The sequence below is a fragment of the Onychomys torridus genome, chromosome X, assembly GCF_903995425.1.
Source record: "Onychomys torridus chromosome X, mOncTor1.1, whole genome shotgun sequence".
NCBI lineage: Eukaryota > Metazoa > Chordata > Mammalia > Rodentia > Cricetidae > Onychomys > Onychomys torridus.
In genome coordinates, this window is record NC_050466.1 from 56,630,686 (window position 1) to 56,655,103 (window position 24,418).

At 40.0% G+C, this 24,418-nt stretch overlaps 1 protein-coding gene across 9 annotated transcripts in view; it reads left to right on the forward strand.

The window, feature by feature from the left end:
• Frmpd4 (FERM and PDZ domain containing 4) overlaps positions 1–20,405 on the forward strand; it is a 914,754-nt gene extending 894,349 nt beyond the window's left edge. For 5 of the 9 annotated variants that reach the window (XM_036174309.1, XM_036174312.1, XM_036174311.1 and 2 more), the window contains exons 12-17: positions 1,115–1,204; positions 1,753–1,935; positions 4,052–4,190; positions 12,188–13,246; positions 13,652–14,938; positions 16,444–20,405. In XM_036174309.1, the coding sequence (XP_036030202.1) occupies positions 1,115–1,204; positions 1,753–1,935; positions 4,052–4,190; positions 12,188–13,246; positions 13,652–14,938; positions 16,444–17,753 (4,068 nt within the window). In that variant the 3' untranslated portion in view covers positions 17,754–20,405. Of the gene's footprint in view, positions 1–1,114; positions 1,205–1,752; positions 1,936–4,051; positions 4,191–12,187; positions 13,247–13,651; positions 14,939–16,438 lie in introns of all 9 variants that reach the window. The other 4 variants (XM_036174316.1, XM_036174318.1, XM_036174310.1 and 1 more) reach the window with 3 other exon arrangements.
• The last annotated feature ends 4,013 nt before the right edge of the window (positions 20,406–24,418 follow it).

Below are 24,418 nucleotides of genomic sequence, written 5' to 3' on the forward strand. Positions count from 1 at the left end.
ACTCTCATTATAGTTATCAAGTGTTGGAAAGTCAAGCATGGCTGAAACAGAATTTTACAGTCTTTGCTACTTAACGGTGATTATCTATACCTTGTTGAAAATTTCACCCTGACAAACATTCCTTTTGCATTCAATATGAAACAAAGACACATTTCTAGTCAAATTCCTCTTTTTTAAAAATGATGTAAAAGCCAATATTTTTGAAGTCTCTATAAAAATTCGTTCTATCTGAATATTTGTACTTCAGCTCAGAGAATTCTCAACAGATTTTCAGAGTTGAATTAACAAAACAAGGATTTACATAGCAACCTTAGACAGTTTTCCAGTGGTTGGAGTTCAGAAAGTTCGTTCTCCCTGGAAACTTGAAAAAAGTGGAAGAAACTTGAGAGGGGAGGTTGAACAAGCCTGTTAAAGACTTTGCATAGATTTCAGAAACCCCCACAAATTCTATGTGCTGCTGAGTCTCCTGTGTGATTGGTGAATTTACAGGCCATATGCCACATTACTTTGGCAATAATCACAGTTGGAAAATCCCTTGCCTATTGTAACCTCCCAGTGGGTAGTCATGTCTTACTTTGTTCTCACTTGTTAAATGGCCTAACCCATGCACCTACCCCAACACTCACACACACACACACACACACACACACACACACACACACACACACACACACATACACTTCTCCAGAAGCAGTCAAGCTTCAATCTCGATGTCAAATTGCATTTTGACAGCAGGAAATCCAGGCTATAGCAATTTACTACCCTTCCTACTGAAGAGTCTTTCTTACATCCCATCTCCCCAATAAACACATCATTTGGGACTGGAGGTGAAACTCAGTTGATAGACAACCCAGAGCCCTAGACTGTGCCCAACCACTGCATAAACTAAGCATGGTAGAACACACCAGTAATTCCAACACTCTAGAGTAGAAGGCAAGAGGATCAGAAGTTCAAGGTTATCCTCGGCTAAATAGCAAGTCTGAGGGTAGCCTAGGATATATGAAACCATGTCTCAAAACAACAAAAAAGCATCCTTCTCTTATGCCTTTATTTCCACATCAGAAAGGGCCCCACCCACTAGAGTCCACATTTGAGTTTTCTTTTCTCTCCTTAGCTGTCTGCATTGCAAGCCAAGGTCCACTATCTCAAGTTCCTCAGTGACCTGCGTCTGTATGGAGGCCGTGTGTTCAAGGCAACGTTAGTGGTAATTTCATTTTCTTTCTTTCTGTCTGGAGCCATAGAGGCCTGCAAATGTCACAGCATGGGCTGTCTTCAAGGAGTTGTCCCTAATGACAAAAACAAAGAGGCTGGAAATCTTTCCTGGTTAAGATCGAAGTCTGAAGATAGTCTGAAGACAGCTTGAGAAATGTTCAAACCAGATAGCATTGCTGTAGCAGACCCTGTAAAAAGAAATGCAAAGAAACAAGGAAATCAAAGGACTCAACAGTGATGACTTTTCAATCACTGAGCCAGAAGGGGAAAAAAATTGCAAGTTTCACTTCTAAATGCTTCTGATGTTTATAAATATATTGTATCATGATAACATTTACTTTCTATGCTATTCATAATTTACCAACATCTCCACATACTCATATATAAGTCCTTCTAATTGGATGATTTAGTACAGAGTGACCCAGAAAAACTTTCTAAAGAAAACAATGTGGTCTTATGAAAACAGACTCTCAGATTGAGATTTACATAGTGCTTCAGAAGTCCAGGCTTTGAAATATTCTGTCATTCTCTTTTCCTCAGCAGGCAGAGAAGCGCTCAGAAGTGACGCTTCTGGTTGGTCCCCGGTATGGCATAAGCCATGTCATAAACACCAAAACCAATCTGGTGGCTCTTTTAGCTGACTTCAGCCATGTCAACAGGATTGAAATGTTTACTGAAGAGGAGAATTTGGTGAGGGTGGAGTTGCACGTGCTAGATGTGAAGGTGAGCCTTTCAAACGTTGATCCATGGTCCTGGCTTGAACAGCTCATTTCTGATAACATTGATGGCAGTTACCATACAGGAAAGAATTGATATATGCACGGCCTCAAAGATAATATATTGTGAAAAAAATCCATACAATTCCAGTCCAGGAACTCCAGTACTCATTAAATTGCTGTATGATTTGGGGATAGGTTGTTATATTTCTTAGGGCACAGTTTCTTCATCTATGCACAAAAAAAGCAAGTCATCATCTCTCAGACCCTTCTGGTTGTAGAATACTGGATCATATTAACATCAGGGAAAAATGTGCTCCAATCTGAATTTCTATACTGGATTACTCACATGGGGAGTCAGTGAGAGTTCCCCTAGCTTCACTAGAATTCTCATTCTCTTTTGGTTAAGTTGGGATACCCAACCCTAAAGTCACTACCACTATGGCAGAGTTGGAGACATGGATCAAGGGACACTGGGGTGATTGTAATAAGTTTCTGCAGAGCAAATCAGAATGTGTACTAGCCTGCTCTACATCAGGAAGAGATTACCATGACAAAGAGAATGGAGGCTCACATCTCACCTATGCACATGAGATGTCATGTCCTTAATTCTAGATGACTCCAATTGACTTCCTAGCCAAACACAAGTATGACAAGACTCTTGGAGTGCCTATCCTAGTTCATGGCCTAAGATGCTGAGAGAAATCATCACATTGTAGGGAAAAGATATAATGGATGAGAACTAGATATTGTCACTAATAACAGGAATAGTATGTCACAAACAGAAATGAGTGAGGAGACCCTGCTAATGGTCTCCTCTCTGGACTGACAGATAGTGGGTAGCTTAGAGACTAAGCTGGGATGGGAGATGTTGTTCCAATAACCAAAGGCATGGAACCTGGCCAGCGTCCTATTCCTAAGAGTGAGAAGTAGAGACTTATCACTTTGCTGTCTTGACCTTTTTGTAATCTGATTTTTTTCTATTCTCATATTTCTGCCTCCTTTGCTCTTTCTTCCAACAAGAACACATCCTTGCTAGCCAATGAGAAAGATTTTCCCTATGAGCATTTCCTTCCATACCTACAATATGTAACCTCATATGAGCTCATTGTTTCCAGTTTTAGCAGGCTCTCCCCAGCTCTCAGCTCTTGTTTATGTTTGTGTAAATTTATAACTTCTTTTAGAAACATCCTTTTATTAGCTCTTTTTGACACGTTCCACACAGTTATAGTGAAAATTGTGACTTGCATTTTATTTCTCTTGAACACTCTTTTTCACCACTAACCTCACATTTCAAATAAGATTTTTTAAAGTGTGTATATGTACACACACACACACACACACACACACACACACACACACACATACACACACACACACACACATGCTTTTGTAGGCCAGAAGAAGGTATTGGCTCTCCTGGATCTAGAGTTGTGAGCTACCAGGTGGAAGTGTAAGAAACCAAACTCAGATGCCCCCTGGAAGAGCAGTACAAGCTCTCAAGGAGAGCCATCTCTTCAATCTCATGAATCTCAAATTTAATATTTCTGAGGTTTCCTTGTCATGGGTTTGATTCTTGGTAACTGAGATAACTTAGCCTTAACTATTACTCTTTAGACATTTAGCTATTGTAAAAGAAAATCAATGTTTCATGAGGCTTAGTACTTATTTCCAGAATGAGTTGGAAGAGAATTTTAAATTCAGTCCATGAATTCCTATAAGCATAGAGAGCACACATGTGAACTCAGTGTTGTTTCTGTTATGGTCACCTGCAGAGAATGGATGCATTCTCATTTGCTCTGCAGAAATCCTCTCCCAGTGTTTCTAATACCCTTAATTCACTCCTCTCACTCCTCCCTACATGGCAGTGTGGCTCAGGCTAGGTCCTCTGCTTCTCTTGGAGCTCTTCTGTCAGTTATGTCAGCTCTGTGAAGGCAGCAGGCATTGACAATTGTGTCTCCTGAATGTTTTTCAGTAAGGCACCTTGTATTGCCTTTGAGCTTCTCCCCTCGTTACATTGCTCCAACAGAATGTTTACCCAGTAACTTCCTTTGCTTACAGTTCATACTTTAGTCAGGAAGACTAATTAAAAATTCTTCCTTGTGTGTTTCTTTGTTGTTCAGCCCATCACACTCCTTATGGAGTCATCAGATGCCATGAACCTGGCCTGTCTGACGGCTGGATACTACCGGCTGCTTGTGGACTCCAGGAGGTCAATATTTAACATGGCCAACAAGAAAAATGCAGGCACGCAGGACACAGGTATTTTCTTTCTGAATTCATGAAGTGCTGACTAACCCTCATACCTACCTTTTGAGAACTTACCCAACAATAGTAATCAGTAACAGAATTCAATAGTAAAGTCTTATACTTAAGAATGCTGATTCCAAGGGCTGGAAAGATGAGAAGTACATTCCACACAAGATGAAGACCTGCATTCCAATGCTCAGAACTCACATAAAGCTAGACACATAATATGTATCTGGAGTATACAGCTCAGCAGCAAATAAGAAAGAGAGCCTGCCTTAAACATAGTAGAAGATAGGAACCAACACCTACAGTTGTTCTCTGACCTCCACATGCATACCATGGTATATGCGTGCCTCCATATACAGTCATATATGTGAACATACACATACATCACACACACATACACATACATCACACACACATACACACACACACACACACATGTATAAATTGTATAGAGTGCTTACCTAGCACATGTGAGACACTTATTTCAATCCCCATTACTGTGAAGAAAAGAGAAAACCTAGAGTTGTACCTATAAAAATATGTAATATCCAAATATAAAACAAGGCCGTTAAGTACTGATGGCATTGATTAACTATTAAAAATAAACATGCTGATTCACCCACTGCACCTTGAATATCACTTGGAAATGAGAGGTACTCACTTCTAAGGCAGTAGTTTTATTGCTATGAACTCTTGATAGTCCTTTTTCTATTCTTTTTTTCTTTATTTTTCTTGGTGCTTATGAGATATAACCCAGGTCCTTACCTAGTCCTATATACTAGACAGACACTCTGACACTAAGCTAATGTCATGGTCTTGTGACTAAATTTTTACTGCCTCACTGTTACTTGTCCAGGACCCTGAGAACTAAGTCCCCTGCTATAGTTTCTCTTTTCTTTGAAGTCCTAGACTAGAGCATTGACATCTTATGAATTCACTAATTTACTTATGTATGTATGTATTTATTTAGTGACAAAGTGTATAGCCCAAGCTAGGCTGGAACTCACCATGTCCCAGGCTAATCTGAAGTCATGGCATTCCTGGCTTTGCCTTCAGAGTGCTGGGATTCTCAGTGTGAGCCACCAAACATGGTTTGGACTTGGAAGTTCTAGAAGGAATTTCTTCTACCCTGTCACCATCTGGGAGCCATGATATGGACATTGATAAGACAAAAGTATCACAGAGTTCATTCCAGCTACTTGATGGGACAAAATTCTCCCAGAGGGCAAGGAGGGCCATAGGTCTTAAATTGACTATTCCATTGAATGCACGTAGTTAAAATTGGTTTCGTGACTTTTTTCAGACTTCATTTTCTTCTCTCTGCAGTGGAAGCCCAATAAATATGGCTAATAGATGCCACCAAACAAGTCAGAACTGCGGAATGATGACAAAATTAGAACTGAGGGTCCCACAAATAGGATTTCTGTTTTTAGAAAAATGAGAACTGCCAGCTACACATAGTAGCACACCTGTAATCCAAGTACCCAGAATTTACTCAGTGATAAATCACTAAGGAGTACCATGAGTCTGAGGCCAGCCTGAGCCACATAGAAAACTCCAGGCCACCTAGAGCTACATAACAAAACTCTGTCTCAGAATAACAACAATAGCAGCAATAATAATAATGATAATAATAATAATAATAATAATAATAATAATAATAATAATAGAAAGAATTCTAGGGCTGGTGAGATAGCTCAGTGGGTAAAGGCAATTGTTTCCAAACCTAAAATTCTGCATTTGAGCTCTAGGACCCACATGGTGGAGGGAAAGAACTGATTTTGCAAATTGTCCTCACACCTCTACATGCTTGCAATGGCATGTGTGTGTGTGTGTGCGCGCACACACACACACACACACACAAAAAAAAAAAACACATATGTATTATGTATTAAGAATAATTGAGAACAAATTCTTTGTCACTATTCCTAAAGGAAAAAAGGAAACATCCTTTCATTTTCAAACTGAGCCCAAAACATAAATCTTCATTGTAGTATATAGATACATATCTGTACATACAGACTCATGTAATTTTTACTATGATATTTGGGAAACACAGAAGGAGTTTTAGCCATGGATAAGGGGTACCCATACCAAAAGAAAGAAAGAGAAGGAAAAATGATTCTAAGAAGGCAGCTTTGACTTTCCAGGCCACTTTAAGTGGTAATGGATTTTCAAATTTCTGGAAAATTTGAGTTTCCTCATTCATATAATTCTACTAAAAATTTAGCTTGGGAAGTAAGAGTTAGAAAAAAATCTGTGTATACTGCTTAAAATGATGTTCAGTGACTCCAATAATAGTTGGTGGTGAGGAAAAATGATACAAAAATAATAATGAAATTCAGAGGGGAGAGGAATATACAAAGAGGCAGCGAGAGGCCCTGAGAGATGTAAATGAATGAAAATGATGAGAAAGGCCCAAGGGTGCAGCTTAGTGGTAAAGCAATTACCTAGCATGCACGAGGCTCTGGGTTCCATCCCCAGGGCCACATAACAAACAAACAAACAAAAAAAAAACCTTATTTAAAAACGGACAGAATGAAAAGGAAGTCATAAGTACATACAGAGAGTCTTGTGGTGAACATTTTTATAACCATGTTTTTCATTGAGGGAGATTTATAGCCATTCAACAATGACCTTTGAGATTCCAAAGAACAGTTGGGCAATTTAATGCAATACTTTCACATTGGAAAACTAGTGTCTGGGCTTTTATTTTCAAATCATAAAGTTTACCCAGAAAATAAATCCTCTTTTTCCCATGAGCTGTTGAAATCGTATAGGTGCCAGGACAAAAGGAAAACAAGCACTCCAAAAATTGGTACAGGAGTCTTAGTGCCATCTGGTTTCTAGTGACACATGATGTGATGTTCATTTAAAAGTGGGAAGCAAAATGGCTTAGTCGTTGTAGGCATTATTACTGGGAGAAAGAATAGAACTTTAGCCTCTCGGTGGTGTTGCTCAACTTTACAACAAGAGTAAAGGTACAAATATGTTCTCTATACATGTTCCTCACTCTAACACATAGTGGCAAGGACAAGCCACCAAAAGAACAAAATGGTGGAACAGTAGATAGTCTGGGATTTAGTGTAATAGTCAGTTTTTGCTGTCAATTTGCGCCTGCATCAAGAGTGCCTAGTGGTTAAGGCCTTGAACATAAAATAAGTTGTCAACTTGACATAATCTAGAATAGCATGTTAGAAGAGTGTCTTAGTCAATGTTCTCCTGCTGTGAAGAGACACCATAATCATGGAAAATCTTTTCTTTAATTTAATTTTTTTCTTATTCATTCAATTATTCATTCTACATACCAACCACAGATCTCCCTCTCATCCCTCCTCCTGCTCTTCCCCCAGTTTCTTCCTCCTACTCACCCCCCATACCCTTCTCCAGAAGGGTAAAGGCTCCATGGGGAGTCAGCAAAGCCTGATATACTCAGATGAGGAAGGGCCAAGCCCCTCCCCCCTGCATCAAGGCTGAGCAAGGTGTCCGACCATAGGTAATGGGCTCCAGAAAGCCAGCTCATGCACCAGGGACAGATCCTGATCGATTGCCAGGGGCTTGGCTTTGTATCTCTGCATCTGCTTTGATCAGTTATTAGATGAAGGCTCCATGATGACACTTAGGGTATTCACCAATCTGATTACCAGAGTAGGCCAGTTCAGGCACCCTCACCACTATTGCTAGTAGTCTAATCTGGGGACATCCTTGTGGATTCCTGGGAACTTCCCTAGCATCAGGTTTCTCTCTAACCACATGATGTCTCCCTCGGTCATGGTATCTCTTTCATTGCTCTCCCACTCCATCCCTGTCCCAGCTCAACCATATCATTCCATTATGTTCTCATTCCCCATCTCCTACCGTCCATTGCCCCCTCACCCCCAGTTTACTCATGGAGATCTCATCTATTTCCCCTTCCCAGGGTGATCCATGCATCCATCTTTGGGTCCTCAGTAACTCTCATAAAGGAAAGCATTTAATTGTGGCTGCCTTATAGGTCAGAGGTTTAGTCCATTGTCATCATGGCATGCAGGCAGACATAGTGCTAGAGAAATAGCTTGAGTGTTCTACATCTGGATCCATAGGCAGCAGGAAGAAAGTGCCACTAGGCCTGGTTTGAGCATCTGAAACCTCAAAGCCCACCCCAGTGACACACATCCTCCAATAAGCCATACCTACTTCATGGCCACATTTACTAATGGCTGTCAAGTAGTGAAACTCCTCAATGACCTAGCATTCAAATATATGACCCTATAGGGGCCATTGCTATTCAAACCACCCAAGGAGATATTATGAGGAATTGTCTAGAACAAGCATATCTGGGAAGGATTTTCTTGATTTTTTTAATTGACATGGGAAGACCTAGTCCACTGTGGGTGGCACCATTTCCAGGATTTATGCACTATACTGTATAAGAGTGAAAGAAATATGTTAAGAACTAGCAATGCATTCATTGCTCTCTGCTCTTGACTGTGAATATGATGTTACTAGGTGTTTTAAATTCCTCTCACCTTGATTTCCTCCTATCTGTGATGGACTGTAATCTAGAACTGTGAGCTAAAATAAACCTTTGCTCCCCTAAGTTACTTCTTGCCAGCATCCTATAATGGCTAGTACCACCTTTCCCCTTTTGGAAACTCCTAGAAGGTCTCCTGAGACATAAGAAAATTAAAATTCTGAAATCGGTTACTATGCTCATTGCTGTAAGCAAATACCTGACAAAAGCAACTTAAAGAAAAGCTTACTTTGGCCAGCAGTATGAGGATACTGTCCAGCATGGCAGGAATGGCATGGTGGCAGGATCCTGAGGCAGCTGAGAATATATCATCGGCTGTCAGGAGGCAGAGAGTAATGAATGCTGCACTAGTATTCAACACTTTCTCACTATTATTCAGCTTGGTACTCAAGCCCATGCAAAGGTGTCATCCACATTCAGGTTGTGTCTTTCCTGCTCTGTTAAAAACCTTTCTGGAAACAACTTCAGTAGGTGTGTCTCCTGATGTCTCAAAAACCAATAAAGTTGACAATGAAGATTAATCATTACACTTCATGCTTAGTCTAGTGAAGACTAAGCCACGATTCCCACCCTAGAGTCTTCTATGTCTCCTGAATCATTCCAGGAAGGGAAACAGCATTCATTACAGGAAAAAAGCTGAAATTGAGCACATACTTTTTTTTCTCTTATCTCAAGTTGAGGTAGACTTTAGTCAATACCTTCTAATAAGAACCGATAAGCTAACATTTTTTATTCTTTCTTGGAATTTTGCCTTTAAACATTTTCAAAATCCCCGACCCCACATATATATGCATTCATTAGCTTTAGGAGACTCTAAATAAGTATAATTTGCACTTAGCTTTCTGCCCTATTTAGTTTTTTTGTTGTCCAAACTCAAGAGTTAGAAAACCATGACCAATAGGCTGACTCCTGTTCTTGCGAATAAAGTTTTATTACAATTAAACCATACACATTATATTACTTTTCTGAGATCCTGACAACAAATAATTGTAAATGTAGTGGCTTGGAGACAGAAACAGAAATCGACTCTCTCATTATTTGAAGGCCAGAAGTCTAAAATCAAGCTGTAGTCTAAAGTCAAGGTGTAGACATATCTTGGCTTCCTCCAACAAATCTAAAGAAAGAAGCAATGTGTATCTTCCTGTCACTGATGACTGCCAGTATGCCTTGTGATCACACCATTCTTGCCTTTGCCTATGTCTTCACATGGCCTTTAGTTCTTCCCTGTGTGGCTCAGATTCTTTTCTTTCTCTTCTGCCCTAAAGCCACTTGCCACTGTATTAAGGAAATGCATAGATTTTTCAAGATAGTCTCTGATCAAGATTCTTAATTAAATATACAAAACAATTTTCCAAACATGGCCACACATTCAAAAAAGAAACATTCTTAAAGTAGACATGTCTTTCAAAGACTGTCATTCAACCCATACTCCCATATGTTTATGTAGCTATGATCTCTGGCTGCTTTTGTGTTAAACTTGGTCTAAGAGTCATCAAATATTTACTATTTGACACTCTTTCTAGAAAGTCTTTGCCAAATTCTAGTCTAAATCTAGGGCCATGTTACAATTAAGAAACTCTGTTCATTACTTTGTCTCTGAACAGCAATTCATCCTGCACATACATGTTCTCTCTCTCTCTCTCTCTCTCTCTCTCTCTCTCTCTCTCTCTCCCTCCCTCCCTCCCTCCCTCCCTCACACACACTCACACATACACACACACACATGCACACATACAAACACACTGAGTGACAGTATCATAATAATTTTTTTATTATTAATGAAAGTGTCGAAGTCACACAAGGTATACTGACTGCAAAGTAGGATGCAAATACAGCCAGTGTATATAACTCAATGTCCTAAAAAAGTATATCTTTTACTTGTAGCTTATAAAAATATAAACATTTAGCAAATTTACACTAAATACTGCTCAGCATTATATAATTTTGGAAGAACAAAAGCTACTCTAGTAACACTGACTTTCTTTTCCAAATGTCACATATACCTGATGTCAGTATGCCCCAAATATGGAACCAGGGACAGTCTGAAAAAGCAGATGAAAAACTAGTAGTGCCCTGAATCTTCCTCAGAATGTTGCTTTTGGAATTGACAAAGCAATAGCCACAGAATGACATATTTCTCGCTCTTGTTAAATATCAGAGTAAATCTCCACATGTAAGTTCCACATTAAAACCCCCTTGAAGAGCAAATGAAACAATAATATTTAAATTCACGTTTTGCAATTTTAATTGGTGAGAAACATCAAACAAATCTTCACAGGCTCTTATAATGCAAACAAATGTTGAAATGAGCCCAAATATTAACTATACCCAGAAAGAGCTGAAAGGAGGTCCTATGAGTGATCTACCTTGCACATTATATACACATATATACATACATATAGCTATGAATACTGGCATTTATACATGAATATACTTTGCCCACTAAGGTACAAGTAGGGTGAAAATAGAGTACTACATTTAGTTTCCTAATAAATGTGAGAGACATACTAAGATCCTTGACTTTCTCATAACTCAAGGAAGAGGAAATACATTATCCTTTTCCACCAAGTAGATAATATTAGATCTCACTTCACAAAATAAATGGCATATTTTCTGGGAAAACTGTCCATTAGAACATCACCTTTAAAGACTGTAAAAGTCATTTTACATATTTCTGTTCATGGATATCATTGAGGCCTAATAATAGAAACAAGGTTCAGAGGGAATTAAGATATCGTACTCTCCTACAAGATGCTATAACATGTTATCAAACAGCATCTCTGTTTTATGCAGTATTAATTTGGTTAAGGGCAAGTCACCTAACCAAGGAATCTAACACCTGGAGCCTACCTCAACTAGTGCTCTATTTGGAATATTGGGTGACTGTGCTCAAATAGTGATAGTACACACCATTAAATTAAGAAACACAGGGGTTGAGGATTTAGCTCAGTGGTAGAGTGCTTGCCTAGCAAGCTCAAGGCCCTGGGTTCGGTTCTCAGCTCCGGCAAAAAAAAAAAAAAGCATGAATTAAGAAACACAGACAGGACTGAGGAGATGACTGAGTAGATGAGACACTTATTGTGAAAACATGAAAGCCTGAGTTTGGATCCTTAGTAATTACATGAATATCCATATCTTGGTGATGTGCAACTATAACCCAACAATGGGAAGGCAGAGGCAAGTGGATCCCAGGGGCTCACTGGTGAACCAGTCTAACTGAATCAGCAAGCTCTGGGTTTGGTGAGAGACCCTGACCGATGAAAGATGATAGAGATAGATATCAGGCATTCATTTGGCTTTCATGTGCATGTTCATGGTTGAGCATACCCACATACACACATATGTATGCATTATATGTAAGAGAGAGAGAGAGAGAGAGAGAGAGAGAGAGAGAGAGAGAGAGAGAAGAAAAGAGAGAAAGAAAAAGAACCTCTACCATCCCTAAAACCAGACAGCTTAGTAACCTATCTACCTGCCTCTTTCTCTTTAGGAACAGAAAATAAAGGCAAGCATAATATCCTTGGCCCTGATTGGAACTGTATGCCTCAGATGACCACCTTCATTGGCGAAGGGGAACAAGAAGCCCAAATCACATATATAGATTCTAAGCAGAAGACAGTTGAGATGACAGACAGCACCTTATGTCCCAAAGAGCACCGGCATTTATATATCGACAACACATACAGTTCAGATGAACTTAGCCAACCACTGACTCAGCCAGGTGATACCCCCTGTGAGGCCAACTATAGAAGCCTAGCTCAGCGGTCCCTGTTGACCCTCTCAGGACCAGACACTCTGAAGAAAGCACAGGAATCCCCAAGAGGAGCTAAAGTGTCCTTTATTTTTGGAGATCTTGCCTTGGATGATGGCATGAATCCCCCAACTCTAGGCTATGAAAGACTGTTAGATGAGAATCCAGAAATGCTGGAGAAGCAGAGGAATCTCTACATCAGCAGTGCCAATGACATGAAAAACCTGGACCTCACTCCAGACACAGACAGCATCCAGTTTGTGGCAAATTCTGTATATGCAAACATAGGTGATGTGAAGAACTTTGAGGCCCCTGCAGGGATAGAAGAGCCCCTCTTACATGACATCTGTTATGCAGAAAACACTGACGATGCAGAAGATGAAGATGAGGTGAGCTGTGAGGAGGACCTCGTGGTGGGAGAGATGAATCAACCAGCCATTCTTGACCTGTCAGGGTCAAGCGATGACATCATTGACCTCACAAGCCTGCCTCCTCCAGAAGGCGATGACAATGAGGATGACTTCCTCTTGCGTTCTCTGAACATGGCCATCGCTGCTCCCCCACCTGGCTTTAGAGACAGTTCTGATGAGGAGGACACTCAGAGCCAGGCAACATCCTTCCAAGAGGACAAGGAACAAGGCAGCAGCCTACAGAATGAGGAGATCCCTGTGTCCCTCATTGATGCTGTGCCTACCAGTGCAGAGGGCAAGTGTGAGAAGGGACTGGACCCTGCTGTCGTTTCCACACTGGAAGCCCTAGAAGCTCTTTCAGAAGAACAACAGAAGAGTGACAATTCAGGTTCTTTCACCATTGTTACATTTATTCACTGATAACTATTGTCATCTCATCCTTTTGAGCCATTTGTCCTTGGAGTCCTGTTATGTGATGTTCTCCATTTCATACATGTCCCATTTCATAAATATGCTGATCTACCATCACAGGGGATTCATGTTAGGTGGTTTCCTTTGTTGCTAGTTTAAAAATAAATTATGGCACCCCTCCTCCTTTCTGGAACAACTGTGCAATAAAATCAGAGTCCTTATTAAAAAGGGAAAAATCTTGTTTTTTTTTTTAATTTTGTTATTTTTGTCATGGCTGTTGTTTGTTTTCCTTTTCGTAATAATAATGAGTCACATTTTCTTGCATGTCTCTAAGTGCCTCTGCTCCAGCCATTAACTGCTTCTTGTTTTTTATGGTATACAGGTGTAGCCATCATGCGGGCTTATAGTCCTGAGTCTTCATCAGACTCGGGCAATGAGACTAACTCTTCTGAAATGACAGAGGGTTCCGAGCTAGCCGCAGCACAGAAGCAGTCAGAAAGCCTCTCACGCATGTTCTTGGCCACTCACGAAGGCTATCACCCTCTTGCAGAAGAGCAAACAGAGTTCCCCACCTCCAAAGCCCCCTCAGGGGGCTTGCCTCCAAAGTCCTCCCATGGCCTGGCTGCTCGCCCAGCAACTGACCTCCCACCCAAAGTTGTGCCTTCCAAGCAGATCCTTCACTCAGACCACATGGAAATGGAGCCAGAAACCATGGAGACCAAGTCGGTCACTGACTATTTTAGCAAACTGCATATGGGGTCAGTGGCATATTCCTGTACCAGCAAAAGGAAAAGCAAACTTGCTGAGGGAGAGGGAAAAGTACCCCTGAGTGGGAATGCACCAGGAAAAAAACAAGGAACCAAAATGGCAGAGATGGAGGAGGACACCAAAGGCAAAGTTGGCACTGTGTCTTCAAGAGACAGTCCACACCTCAGCACTTTTAACCTGGAGAGAACTGCCTTTCGCAAGGACAGCCAAAGATGGTATTTAGCCTCTGATGGTGGGGCGGTAGAGAAAAGTGGTGTGGAAGCACCAGCCATGAAAACCTTTCCCAGAGGTCCAGGCCTGGGGAACAGGGAGGCTGAAGGGAAGGAGGATGGCACTGTGGAAGGAGACACTGATGAAGGTTCAGGACTTAACCAAGGGGACTGCTTCCTAACAGACATGGCCTGTGTGGCCTCAGCCAAAGACTTAGAAAACCCTGAAGATGTTGACTCGCCCACTTGTGACCATGCCACTAAGCTTCCTGAGACTGAAGACAGTGTGGCCCGCCTTTGTGACTACCATTTGGCCAAGCGGATGTCATCCCTGCAGAGTGAGGGCCATTTTTCTTTACAGAGCTCTCAAGGCTCTTCAGTGGACACAGGCTGCGGCCCAGGCAGCGGTAGCAGTACCTGTGCCACTCCTGTGGAATCGCCCCTCTGCCCCTCCATGGCGAAGCACCTGATTCCCGATGCTTCTGGGAAAAGTGGGAGTTATATTTCACCTGAGGAAAGAGTCACTGGCCATCCCAACCATGGAGCCACCTTCAAGGAATTGCACCCACAGACAGAAGGGATGTGTCCGCGCATGACAGTGCCTGCTCTGCACACAGCCATTAATGCTGATCCCCTCTTTGGCACATTGAGAGATGGATGCCATCGACTGCCCAAGATTAAGGAAACCACAGGTACAGCAATGATGGATTTAGTGTTTTATTTTATGTGCCAGGATCATGGGGGCCTTATCTACAGCAAACCTGAAAATATAGAGTAAAAGGTAGAAAAAAGGCCACAGAGCTGTTAAGAAGCAATCATTGACCCATTGGCAATAAATGGTGGTTTCTGGAACAATGTGGGAAATAGGGTTTTCTCATTATAATCTTTCTTTGCTCTTACTTTAGGATTTGATGGAGTCATAAATGTTGTTCTAAATTCTGAGTACAGATTTTTCCATATGACTCCCAGCTATAAGATAGTATTGTTTAAAATCACATAGGACTTTTATTTCCTTCTTGCTGAGATCACCCTTTTCTAGTTTTGCTGTGTGTTGTTTAGGGAAGGATATAGATCAGACAGTGAGGGATACTGGAGGTTTGTTAAGATTCTATGTTTCTCAGTGGAGTCACAGATTCTTCCCTCACCCTTAGGGGACACCATTCCTAAAGTCTCATGCCACCTATGGACATCAGTATTGGGAAGAGTACCAAGAGTTATGATGAGCCCCTCAAATCAAATCTATATCAAGTAGAAATAATAACATAGCCACCCTCCCTGCCCATTCTAACCCAAAACCCAGCAGGCTCATCCTCTTCCTGACCTACTTGGCTGGTCATCAGGAGACCCAAGTAGATGCTATCAATGTTTCATGCTATGATGACAATAGTATTTTTTCCATAGTGGCCAGTAAAAGTTACTGAGATCTAATACAGGTTAATGTCTTACCTTTTAAAAATATCTTTAAGAGTCTTCAAAAGATTTTCTAGTTGTCCGCCAAACTCATCATTAACTTTGCCTGCCTTGGGAAAGTTATCTGTGAATGTTACCCAACTCCTTGTCTGGCTGCATGTTCACCCGTAAAGAAATTACAAACAATACCATTTAATCCTCCATGGATTGCAAAGAGCTTTTGCCTTTGTTACCTCTTGCTCTTCTCCACATGACAGTTTTTTCTCTGAAAGTTGAACAACTTATCTAGTGTCTTGACCTCAAGCCCTATACCAAACAAACTTCAAAACTCATGTTGTCCTTTTCAAACAAGTAGCTGAATTAATTAGCAAGAATTCAATTGAGACACTTAAAATGGTAACTTAAATATCTCAATCCTATTAGAATAATATATACAGTGGAATGCTTATTTACTATGTGTCTAACCTTTCATAGGTAAATATCAGGAACAAGGAAATTCATGAAATGTAATTGTCTCCATACAAATGTTTCACATTTCTAGACAAATTTAACTAGGTCAGTAGTTCCAGAAGTAATAAACTCCAGGAATTCTTGCCATCCATTGACATTAGAAGCTGTTATGAGTTATCAGGGAGGAATCTTTGGGAAGCAGAGTAGCCCTGACACATGGCAGCTCTTTTAAAATAGACCCTTGGGAAATGACAGGTATTACATAGAACAGTAGGGAAAATGTTCACCCAGGAGATGCTTAATGAATCTCTCTGTTTTTCTACTACCCCTAGTGTAGCTTTGACAGAGCCTGGGAAGGAGAGACAAGGAGGCATACCTTCAGCTTGGTCTCAACATCCTGAAGCTGATCCCATCCTGCTACCATCAAATATTCACTTGGAATCAAAGGTGCCAAGCCCAAATCAAGACCCTAATGATTTCTCCCAAGCAAACCAGGCATTAGGAGAGGCTGTGAGCTGGTGGCCAGCGAATCTGAGAGGGGGGAGCCTCAGGACACCCCCCAGCCAGAGGGCTCTCAGACAAAGCAGCAGTGTCCTCTCAGGTTTGGAGACCTTCCAAGAGAGAACCAAGGGTGCAGTCAGCTTGAAGTATCCAGGTATCACTGAAGCACAGGAAGCCAGTTCGGAAAGACAAGCAGAACTCCCACTGGGGAAGAAGCTCACCAAAAGTTTTTCCCAAAGCTCGATGCACTTTATCTCTGAGGGAAAGTTTCACAAAAGGTCCCCAGTGTCTCATAAAGACTCAAAGCTATATAGGACCCTACCCTTGCGGAAGCTTGAGAGCAGCAACTGGAGATGCCGAGGACCCTTCAGCTACTGTTTTCTGAACCAAGGGCAGGATGAAGAGGGGGATGAGGATGAAGAGGAGGGAGAGGCCACCCTTAAGGTCTCTTGCCTCTATCAACCACAGATAACTCAAGCCATGCAGGAACCAAGCAAGTCCCTGGTTGTTGGACTGCAGAAACAAGGAGAACTGTGCAGAGGGCCTGTGTTGAAGGTCTGGACAGAAGACCCCAGTGGCCGGGATGACTTGGATTTCAGCAGTCTGGCTTTTGATGCCCGGATTGCAAGAATAAATGCCCTAAAGGCGAGCACATATGGAATGCCCGATGGGTTCCTCGAAGCCCAGAATGATGCCAATGAGCTGCTCTGCCTTGTCAGGGCAACCAAGGCAAAGAGGGAGGAGTCACGCCCTGAAGCATATGACCTTACTCTTTCTCAGTACAAGCAACTGTTATCCATTGAGTCCAGACAGTTGGGAAGTGCCTGTAGGAAAATGGCAATGGCCGAGAAAAGCCCAGAAGAGATGCTCCTAGCTATGAGTTCCAGTTTTCAAGTGCTCTGTTGCCTAACAGAAGCTTGCATGCGGTTAGTCAAAGTTGTGAACTCTGAAACACAGCGGCAGGAAATTGTAGCGAAGATTGATGAAGTGGTCATAAACTATATTTGTCTCCTGAAAGCTGCTGAGGCAGCCACTGGCAAGACCACTGGGGATCCTAGTATTGGACTATCGATGCGACATTCAACCACCATGGCCGCTCTTGTAAGCACACTAACACGTTCTCTCAAGATGCTTTTAAATAAATAAATATGAAAGTCACATCATAATCTACCTTTGCAAAGCCATACATGAACTTTTCTTTACTTTCTGTGTACAATGAACAGATGTCTCCTTTCTTCTCTGTGTATATTTTGTTCTTTTATATAAAATAGGAGATAGAAGTTACATTGATGAAATGTTTGAAATGTCCTAATCAGATGTATTCTGTTTATATTATACATATATTACATGTAAAAGGAATATATGAGAAAATGATGGCATTTGACTATTTTTCATATAGTCAAAACTCCAGGCATATGATGTAAGATTTTAAATTCTACCATGATAGAGGAAAACAATGACTCCTATCCCCTCTCCTTCCAAGTGGATACTTAGAGACCCTATCATTCATATTTAGAAGTAAAAGCCAAAAGAAAAAAATAGAAAAGAAACCAAAATGTATATAAAACAGTTCTTGTGCTTTAAAATTATGATTTATTTTTAAGCATTGGAACTAGAAAAGGGATATTTAAAATTCAAGAAGCTATTATGAATTATTAGAGGATATATATAATAAATTAACTTTTCGCTCATAGTACTTTGTTATTGGATGCTTTCTTCCAAGAATTCTCACATATTTAATTTTGGTTTATGCTATTTGGACTACAGATGGGCAGGGGGTGGACAGATTCCATTATGTCAACATAAATGCTCTTTACAGTATTTCTAGATTCTAAAACTTCCCCAAATAGAAGAACAGAGGAAATGATTGTCAGGATCCTAGGCAATAGCTAAAGGCATTAGTTATCTAATTATATAAAATAAATGGAATTAGTAATGCCAAAATTAAATTGTTCAGTGAAAAAGAGAGTTCTGCTTCTACTCAGTGTCAAAATACATAAACCAAAGGCATTATTTTCTTCCAATTCAATCATGAAGCTTATGACTTCCTTTAGAGAACACCTAGTAAAGTGTTTGTACAATTACACAAAACAAAAGACTTAATCATCACAAAAAGTGGAGACCCAGTATTGTAAATCAGACTGCACACCAGCACCAAGCACAGCTCAGCCTTCAGCTCCTTGCCCTCAGCTCTAAGAACTTCCTATGGTATCATGGCTAGCAACAAAACATGGAAGGACAGCCTACTACTGAGACAAAATTTCAAATCTAGAATGTTCCAGAAAATCAAGGAGAGATGACTACTCTGATAATTGAAACCATGATTCAAAACGTAGTATTTATTTAATCAGTACTTCATTTGGCTGATAGAAATATGAAATCTGAACAGAAACATGGCAAATTTGACCATTTCAAGTGAAACTAAGGGAATGCAAAAGTTATGTTCTGAACTGTCAACTCTCTAAAAATACATTTGGGTCAAAACAAAAGGTGGCAAACTCTTTGATCATAAGTTAAATTGATATGTACATATGTAGTTCCTGGATCACTCTGTAGTCAAGCTCTCCACATTCTATTTATGTAAATGGCTTCTTAGAATAAGTGTAGTATAGCAAGAACCAATATGTCCCATTTTGTAGCCTGCCATGCAGGAGACCTAGCAAGGGCCACAGTTGCTATTTCTCTCTGGTCAGCCATTCATTCCACAGAGACTCAGCAAGAGCCACACCACAGATTTATAGATTGTAACCAACAAAAGGAGTTCAGACTATGTTATTATAAATAATGTTTGGTTAAATAATAAAACATTATTTCATTACAATTCTAAATATTTGGTGTTTTGCTATTGAGAGACATTAGTGGTGTTTACTGTGGAAAATTGTAGTAAATATTCTGTGTACTATAATACAAACAATAATAGGACGTGTGCTGTGTCAGACAATGTGCTAAGCATTATCACATGTATTATCTCATTTAATCATCTCTGCAATCTCTTGGTTTGGACACTATCATTAGTTCCTTCTGGAGGCATTATGGTTTAGTAGTTATGAAATATGGGGCTTGGGGTCTGAAACATCCCTATTTAAATTTTGTTCCTGCCATTTACTAGCCCTTTCCTCTTCAGAAAGCTATCTTTTATGCAGTCTCGATGTCCTTATGGTGAAATAGATTTCATTAATGAAGTCTATTTCCATAGGGTTTTCACAAGTTTTAAGTAAAATTGTGTATTGTAAAGTTCTTACCACAATATCTGATGGAGAATAAGTATTCAATGTTAGATATTATAATTATCATAATTGTTGTGTTAAATATATTGCCCAAGATACTATGTGGAGGATGTTTGTTTTCTATGCATATTGTATCCTGACTGTGTGCAGAACACATTATGTGTAGTGCATATACTGAAAAGAAGCTTACAAGGAAATGATGGTCCTTTTTCAAATTGCAAATCTAGCTAGAACAACTTCCTAGTCTGTTGTGGTTCTTTGAGAAGCCTCAGGGAAATAGCTCTGGGTCTTTCTAGCCAATCTCATATTTCCTGTGGCTACTCCAGTAAGTTTCTGTTCTCCTAAACAGTCTTTACTATTCAAAAATCTCAGAAGGCCCCCTTCCCTTCTCTAAGCATGGGGCTCCTAACTGGAGTCCAGGTCCATTAGAGTATAGGAAGAACATACTAGAATGATACTTGTGTTTATTTTTATCTAGTTTTTTTTATGTTTGTGTATGTTTTATAATGCTAATAGTACAGTGGTACATGTACATAATTTTAAATAAATAAATAAACAAACAAACAAACAAGCCTGGTGCATGTATACAAAATACTGTCACAGGTAGAGTTACATTCACTAAATTTTGAAGAGTGTGGAACTGGAGAGCAAAGCTATGCGGCACTGGAGTTTGTTTACATTCAGTGTCCAGCCCATTTTCCCAAGTGTATCTCCCACCACTTTTATTTAGCAGTCATTATAAAAGGTAGAAATGTGTACAAGATTGCACACAATTATACAAGGAACCAATTAAGGACTCACTGCACATCAACTTCTGACTGTTTTACTTTCTCCATTTCTACTCATCTCCTCCCAGCCTGTACGATTTAGAAGTAAATCCCAGATAACACATTGGTTAGTTCATGAATATCTCAGTAAGAATCTTCTGGGAATAAGAACTTGTAAACATAACCATGCCACTTCACATATCAAAAATGGGCAATTCCTCCATATCATTAAACAAAAATTACAGAAATGAATGATAATGAAAACAAAAGTCCTCTACAAACCCAGCCTCCAAAGACATTGTCCACAATTACTGTCTCTTTCCCCTGTGTGTGTGTGTGTGTGTGTGTGTGTGTGTGTGTGTGTGTGTCTGTATCTGTCTGTCTGTCTGTGAGACCAGCTTTCAATTTACCTTTATGGATTTCAATATTCGTTTTCTGTCTGATAGTACATAAAATATGAAAAAGAAGTGTAAGTGTGCCTAATCCTCCCTTAAAGGCAGATTGCAGTAAGAGCTACTCAGCTTTAAAATAACAAAGAACAAGAACTCTACCTTTTGAACTGAGTTTATATTCATAACAACTTGACTTATCACTAAACTGGATATTCTCTTATTCCAGTTATCCCTTGGCTACCTAGCTCAACTTCAAAATATTTTTAAAGTGAGTTTTTGAGAATTTCATACATATATAACTGAAATACCCACCCCAACTTCTCCTCTTCAGTTCCCCTCAGATCTCTCCAACCCAGCCACTTCCCATCTTCATAATAGCTCCTCAATTAGAGGCAGAGTCTCATAACCCCTCTGTCACCCATGCTGGAAGACAAATTTTAGTTGGCTTGATCTTGTGCAGCTGACCACACTTGCTGTGAGTTCATGAGTGGAGAAGCCATATTATGAACAGAGAGCAGCATTTCATCACATTCCTCCCCATCCTCAGGCTCTTACTTCCCACCTGCTCTCCCAGGATGTTCTCCAAGCCTTGGGAGGATGGTTGATAAAGGTCACTTTTTAATTTCAAAGCCTCTACTTAGGAAATCTATGAAAAAACATTCTATCTACAAAATGTTCTTGCTACACAAAATAGTGGAAGTAAATAAATCCTACTCTGGTGGAAAAAAATAGATAATTATCCCAGGTAGCTTATAAAATTAACCTGCTACTTTCTGAGATTCTTCTGGTCTTTTCAGCCATATTTATAATAACATCTGAATTTTTTCTTATATAATCATTAACTTACAAAATTATTATCATTTTCTAGCCTAGATTTGTTTTGTTTTCATTCTTGTTTATTCTCATTTTCCACTTCACAGCTTGAACTAAAATTCTGTGTCATGTATGACATATTATTCACAATATATGGGTAAAATTCACTATAGTCATAGATCCATGTGGTGTTTGTACTTTCTTATTTTCTTATTGTTTGAGAATTTCATATATGCATATAATGTGCTTTGATTAAATTCACCCATTCCCTCCCCTCAACTGCTCTCTTATCTCCCTATCACTTTCTTCTCCTCTACTTCATGTACTCTGTTTTTAATTCCCCAGAGTCTACTTAGTGCTGCCTTTATGTAAATGAGTGTAGGACTATCTACTGGTGCCTCTCAGGGAGTTTATCCCTGAAGAAAACTGACTTCTCCCTCACCAGCTATCAACTTCCAATAGCTCTCCAACTAGGAGAAGGAGTTTGTGAGGCCCCTCCAAATTCATGGGGAGATTTTGACTGCACTGGTCTTGTATAGGTCTTGTGTACATAGTCCCAGCCACTGCAACTTTGTCTGTATGACAGCCTTCTCATATCCAATAAAATAGTTTCACAGCAAACATCTTCTGCTTCCAACTCTTATTCTCTTTCTGTCCCCTCTTTCATTATGACCCTTGAGTCTTGCAAGGAGAGTTGTGATAGAGTTGTTCCGTTTAGAACTGAGGACTCCATAGTATCTTATTTTCTGAATCCTGACCAGTTGTGATCCCTGTCTTAATGGCCATTTACAACAAAAAGCAGTTCCTCTGATGAACAAATCTGTAACAGATAACAACTATAAAAGAAGGACTAATCTATAAATATAGGCCAGGCAATGGTGGCACACGCCTTAAATCCCAGCATTCAGGAGGCAGAGCCAGGAGGATCTTTGTGAGTTCGAAGCCAGCCTGGTCTACAGAGCAAGATCCAAGACAAGCACCAAAACTACATGGAGAAACGCTGTCTTGAAAAACCAAAAAAAAAAAAAGTATCTATAAATATAGAGATAAGAAATAGGGGGCAGTTTAATACTATGTCCATTAGAAGAATAAAAGCATCTCCCTATGGTTTATGACTATTTCCATCCATGGGTTTTTAGCCCAGTTAATGGTACCAGACATAATTCTGTGGAGTGGGCCTTAAATCAAATCAGAAAACAGTTGGTTACTTCCATAACATTTGTGGAAGTGGAATACCCTGCCAGGCCAGTAGTTATTGCAGGTCATAAGGTTCACAACAGGATAAGACTCGTGATTCCCCCCTGTAGTGTGAAGGTGTATGAGGAGAGAACACTGATACCACAGACCTTTGAAAAAGCCAAATGGAAAACTACTACTATAGAAGCTTCCTACCAGGGACCTTAAATTCCTTGGAAACCTCCAATCAAAAGCTATTTCTGCTGTTTCCATTTTCACTGTTGTCTGTTGTCTATCTATCCTGTCCTTCCATCAATGATCCATGACTGTTTTCTGTCTCCTACTATTAAAAAAAAAAGGAGGACTGATTCTATTCACTCATTCAACAGCTATGAATAACTTCGTAATGGTGAACAAATATTGTGTGGGTATAGTGACCAATATGAATGATAAATCTTCCATCAAAAAGATTTTATCATTCTTTGCCAAAAGAGAAGTTCAGGAGAAGTGACATTTCAAACAGCTTTTATTTACATGGCACATGTGGATGAGAAGATGATAAGCTGAGACTTGTGTGTAGGCCCATTTTGGAGACCAGAATAAACTACAACTATGCAAAACAAATTCTCAAAACTTGAATACACTTCCTATTAATTAATTCCAAATGTCTAGGGGCATTATAAAATTTTGTGAAACTAGTTAGGGTTTGGTTGTCTGTTTTTTAAGATAGAGTCTCACTGAGTAGCCCAGACTGGCCTGGAACTTGTGACATTCTTCACTCATCCACCTGAGTTCTGAGATTATATCTAAGCACCACTGTGCCTAGATTTCAAGTATTTTAAATCACTCCACTGCCAGATATAGGCACAATCTTGGCTCATTAGTGAAACCATGCCTCAGAAAATGAAGAACCAAAAGTAGTAAATATGGTCAAAGTACTCAGAGATAGTTTAGAGAAATTGCTTTTGTGAAGTCCAACCACTATGGACAATGAATATATACCAATAGAACTTGAGCAAGGAACATCAGAAACTAAAGAACCAAAACAAGTCTTTCCCATAAAACCTTATCAAGATTAATTTGAAAAGTTCTGTGCTTTGACAAATTGTCATGCACTTTTATACATTTGGATGAGCTTCCAACATTTTAGGGTTTGTTTTTGTTTTGTTTTGTTTTTTTGTATTTTTTTGCCTGAGCTGAGGACCGAACCCAGGGCCTTGCGCTTGCTAGGCAAGCACTCTACCACTGAGCTAAATCCCCAACCCCTACTCCCAACATTTTTTTTTTTGCATTTGTGCGTTGAGTCTTATGAAATATCTCCAAGAGTCCATTTACTATGACTTTTTTTGTCACTTCCTCTGAGACAGCTTCATCCTTTTCTCTTAAGCACTCTCCTTCACTGCACGTCTCTGGCTGCACTTCTAGAGTTCCAAATG